This window comes from Morone saxatilis, unplaced genomic scaffold, assembly GCF_004916995.1.
Source record: "Morone saxatilis isolate NCDOM2014 unplaced genomic scaffold, NCSU_SB_2.0 Contig20, whole genome shotgun sequence".
NCBI classification, from domain to species: Eukaryota; Metazoa; Chordata; class Actinopteri; family Moronidae; genus Morone; species Morone saxatilis.
In genome coordinates, this window is record NW_023339763.1 from 19,526,613 (window position 1) to 19,531,179 (window position 4,567).

General features: G+C 42.8%; 2 protein-coding genes across 3 annotated transcripts in view; both read left to right on the forward strand.

Moving 5' to 3' along the window:
* The window catches only part of specc1 (sperm antigen with calponin homology and coiled-coil domains 1), a 67,223-nt gene extending 64,518 nt beyond the window's left edge, over positions 1–2,705 (forward strand). For both annotated transcript variants that reach the window (XM_035666615.1, XM_035666614.1), the window contains exon 15: positions 1,546–2,705. In XM_035666615.1, coding sequence (XP_035522508.1) covers positions 1,546–1,635 — 90 coding nt within the window. In that variant the 3' untranslated portion in view covers positions 1,636–2,705. The remainder of the gene's footprint in view (positions 1–1,545) is intronic.
* Positions 2,706–3,558: 853 nt separating this feature from the next.
* The window catches only part of adora2b (adenosine A2b receptor), a 10,519-nt gene continuing 9,510 nt past the window's right edge, over positions 3,559–4,567 (forward strand). The window contains exons 1-2 of the mRNA XM_035667169.1: positions 3,559–3,776; positions 3,952–4,413. Of these exons, the coding sequence (XP_035523062.1) occupies positions 4,094–4,413 (320 nt within the window). The 5' untranslated portion in view covers positions 3,559–3,776; positions 3,952–4,093. The remainder of the gene's footprint in view (positions 3,777–3,951; positions 4,414–4,567) is intronic.

Below are 4,567 nucleotides of genomic sequence, written 5' to 3' on the forward strand. Positions count from 1 at the left end.
TTGTCTTTTTAATGTGGTATCGTTAATGGCCGGGTTTTGTCAGATACAGAATTGACACATCAGCATAAAGCGGATCGGTGTGTCTGCTGGTCAGAATTACAATTGGGCGCTGTTAGGTGAGCGAGGAGTATCCCTGGATGGAGTTGGGCTAGCGGGGTTCCGGGGCATACTAAGGTGGGGCAATAGGTAAAGGTGGGAAAAGAACAGCCGGGGGTGTGTCGGCATCCACGGTTCCAAAGGTGAATCTCTGGGATCTACGAGCGCATGGTAACTGGTGGAGCAGCAGCCTGTGGGACGAGAGGTGACAATGATTGGTACAAGGTTATAAGTAGGGCTGAATCTAAGTCGCTTTATGTTGGAAATAAATAGTTGCCATGTACACGGTCGAATGCCTTTTGGGCATCTAAGGATATAATTATGATTCTAATGTGCCATCTTGCTGGTGAGATATTGTGTTTAGTAAGCGGCATTATTCGTAAATATTCCCAGGTGATGAATCCAGTCTGCGATCAGGCTGGATTATTGAGTGATTTATCTGATTCACTCGCCTGACTGCCGTTAATATACGCAGGTCCCCATTCAGCAGTGATATTGGTCTGTAGGATTGACATTCAGTGGGATCTTTACCCTCCTTATGTATCACCACTATAGGTGCCTCATTCCAGGATGGTGCCATAGTTTTTGATTCAAGTGCATGCCGGTATGTCTTTAGCAGCAGCGGTGACAGCAAGTAAAATTCATTAATATATCATCTGGACCTGGGCTTTTATTGTTTTTGAGAGATGAAATCACTGCTTTCTTCAATTGGTCTATCTAACTCTTCTCTGCTGCAGACTTGTCAGTTCAGGGCAATTTTATGTGGTTCAGAAACTCTGTGTCTGTATTTTTATATAAGCCTTTGTAAAACTCTGCAAAGGATTCTGCTATTTTATTAGGTTTTGTAACAAAGGTGTCCTGTAACTTTACTCTCTGCACCATGTTAGATGCCTGCTGTTTCCTAAACTAAATGCCAATAATCTACTTGCCCTATTGCCATATTCCTAGTATCGCTGCTTGGTAAATCTCAGTGTTCCCTCAATTTTGTACGATAGTAAACTATTAAGTTCTCTACGAGCTGCATTCAAATTATTTAGGATACTGATTGAAGCCGATTTTTTGTGTTTTTGTTCAAGCTCTTTTATTTTATCCTCCAGTTCTCTCTGTTTAGACTCTTTGTTTTTTCCTGGCGGCCGAAAATGAAATAATTCGGCCCCTGATATATGCTTTAGTACAATCCCACAGTATCAATGGTGATGTTTCAGGCGAGGTATTGGTATTTAAATATTCCTTAAACTCTATGCTACTGCTATGATGAAGGAGACAAATTATTTAGCGTTCAGAAGAGATGCATTAAGCCTCCATTGCTTGGAGGTTGGTCTGTGGTCGCACTTACTTGACCGTTAAAGTGGCCCTCCTGTGAGATGACAATAGTGGTCTCAAACCTATTTGTGGATTCCTCCACCTACCTACTTAATTGTTCTTTCCCCTCTTTTTTGTGTCAAACAGGACATTGAGGAGCTCATGAAGACCGACAGGCCTGACTGGCAGAGTGTCATGCTGTACGTCTCTCAGATCTACAAGTACTTTGAGACCTGACCGGCGGTGGAAAGAGGAGCTGGAGACCGACGGATCAGAGGCACTGCAACACTCTTCTGTCAGCATCTGTCAGCACTACATTCACCTACTGGACAGACCACCCTCTGCCACCTCAACCCCTCTCCTGCTCAACGTTTGACACTAGAGACATGGCCGAGGAATTAAGAAACAGTCACAGAGCAGCTGTTCTCTCATAACAGGACGCTACAGTCAATGCTGAAACCCAAATGGACAAAACCTGCAGTCAGGAGACACATAACCAGTTTGAACATGTGCCAAATATTCTGACAAAATTATACAAGACTATCTATGCATGGATAAAGTGGAACCTTCTGTCTGAGTGTGCAGTGTGACATCTCCTTTCACTCAACATCAAAGAGTGAACTCAACTTTTGGTACATTTTGCTGAAATGTTGCTTCAAAGACTCGATCAGTTCTCACATCGAGTGCTTATAGTGAACACGCTGGAGTCCTACTTTGCAGAGCAGAAAGTATTTTGACAGGTTTGAGTTGAACTAAAGCCTTTATATTTTCCACCTTTAATTGTGTGTGTCCTTAAAGATAGATATAAACCCTATAGCTGCCATCTGTGACGCAACACTAAACTGATTTAACACGACGAGAGTTGCTGAATAGTTTTGTAGAAATATTTTTTATGAAAACAGATTGATCTCTATGTTTGCTTTGTTTACAGCATTAAGGATTGGCTGAATCAAACCGTCGTACTGTGCCCTCCTGTGTCGTTTCTTCACGTTTTCCTTCAAGACTCTCTCAACAACTATGGTACTGCAGCTGCTTTGCAAAATATACATATATATTTGGCATGCCATGTTAAAGAGGATGACTTTTACATGTAGGAGTTAAGGCACAACACGATTTAGACAAGCCTCTGTTTGCAGATGCCCTTATGTTTTGGAAGATAAAAAATGTTATTTATTTATTTACATGCATCCTGAAAAGTGAGAATGTGGACAGATATGTATGCAGTTTTCTATTAACGGATGTCAGACTTGGAGGCCTGTTGGATTGATATTGCTCAATAAAGGATTGTCAAGTTTTATATTCAATCATTGACTTTTTGATAGTATTCTTCAGGTTATGTTGGGACACAAAGACGCTCCTTTTCAGTTAAGCTACTATGTGAATGCACCAGCTTCTCAGTGTGCTGCTCTGGTTGAGGTTTAACTGCTTTTCCACTGTGGCCAGTAAAGCTCTGTGCCAGGGCAGTAAAACATTTGGGTGTGTGGGAACACTGAGTGGAAACGCAGTGGCAGCGGTACCCATGAAGTAACACTTAGAGTTAATTGAAATATCTCAATAAAAATGAGTCTGAAGAGAATTTAAAAAAATGCTTGAATAAGTAAAGGAAAAAAACTTTATAGGGTCTGTTTGGTAAACAGAGTGAAAGTGGGTAACCATTCTGTCTGACCATGTGGAGAGTTTAGTGATCATCATGAGACAAACACCCAATAATGAAGCCAAACCATTTCAGTTTGCATTAAGATCATGAGCCACAAATCTCTTTAAAACTGATTTCCACATATAAGCATTACTCTTTACTCTGACTTCATCTCATGCCTTTGCGTCAGCCAGAAGCGGAAGGTAAACAATATTTCGTAAAAGCGTGAGGAAATCCATTTTTTTTGGCTGCGTTTGCCTCCACTGAGTCCCTGGCAGGGGGGGCAAAACGTCGCGATTTCGGCCTGATAGAAACCAGATGAAGCAGAGTGTCTGGGAGTCGTGTGCTGTACAAACAAGACCGCGTTTACATTAAACGGAAAGCACGTGGGGGCGTAGTTGGATGCAGTTTAACCGGCGCGTAAATACGCACGACGGTCAGGTGACGCTGCGGGATTCCAACCGTATTGTGCTACTTGTCACCGCGTGCGAATGTGTGTGTGTGTGTATGTGTGTGTACGTGTATATGTGTGTGTGTTTGGGGCGTGGCTTCTCTGTGAAATTGAGTTTTTTCCCCCCTTTTTTTTTCTTGCGTTTCTCCCTCCACTTCAAAACTGCTGTCGGGGGGGAAGTTGTGTCACACTCTGCCTACGCTACAGATCCGCAGATGCCGCTGAGACGCTCCACGGGTCGGTCGCTCTTGGTGTGAAAAACATCCAGAGAAGATGTACAGGTTCATTAAGGTGAGCAGCAACAACGTTCAGTGACTTTCTGACTGTTTTATGGCTTCCCTTCTGCAGCAGGGCTGGAGGGTTGCTGTATTTGAGGCACATTGTACAGCTTTGGGAAACTTTGAGATGCAGAAATAGTATTTTGTTCCTTTTTCTAACTATGAATAAATCCTTTTCCCTTCCTCAGATGGCTGGTTCTGCAGCTCACACTTGCGGGATATTCCTGGATTACAGCAGAAAGACTTCTTTACTCCTCTGGGACTAGAAGCAGTGACCGTCTTCTCTGTGAACAGCCTACAGCTTTTAGTCCTTTAACACACTTTGCTGAGATGAATTCGTTCTACATCGTGATTGAAGTAGTAATTGCTGTTCTCTCCATATCCGGCAACATACTGGTTTGCTGGGCTGTCGCGATCAACACCACTTTGAAGAACGCCACCAACTATTTTCTGGTGTCTCTGGCTGTGGCTGATATTCTGGTCGGCTGCCTCGCCATCCCCTTTGCCATAACCATCAGCCTCGGCATACAGCTGGACTTCTATGGGTGCCTGTTCCTGGCATGTTTTGTCTTGGTGCTGACACAAAGCTCCATTTTCAGTCTCCTTGCTATTGCAATTGATAGATATCTGGCCGTCAAAATTCCTCTGAGGTGAGTTTTATATTTTTTTTTTATGACTAATGTGAAATGAATCTAAAAAACCTTTAGCTGATCTTTTTTTCCCCCGATGGGACAATATTACTCACGTAAGCATGACGAAGAAACCTCAGACTAGAATAGTCAACATGAAGACTTTAATTCACTG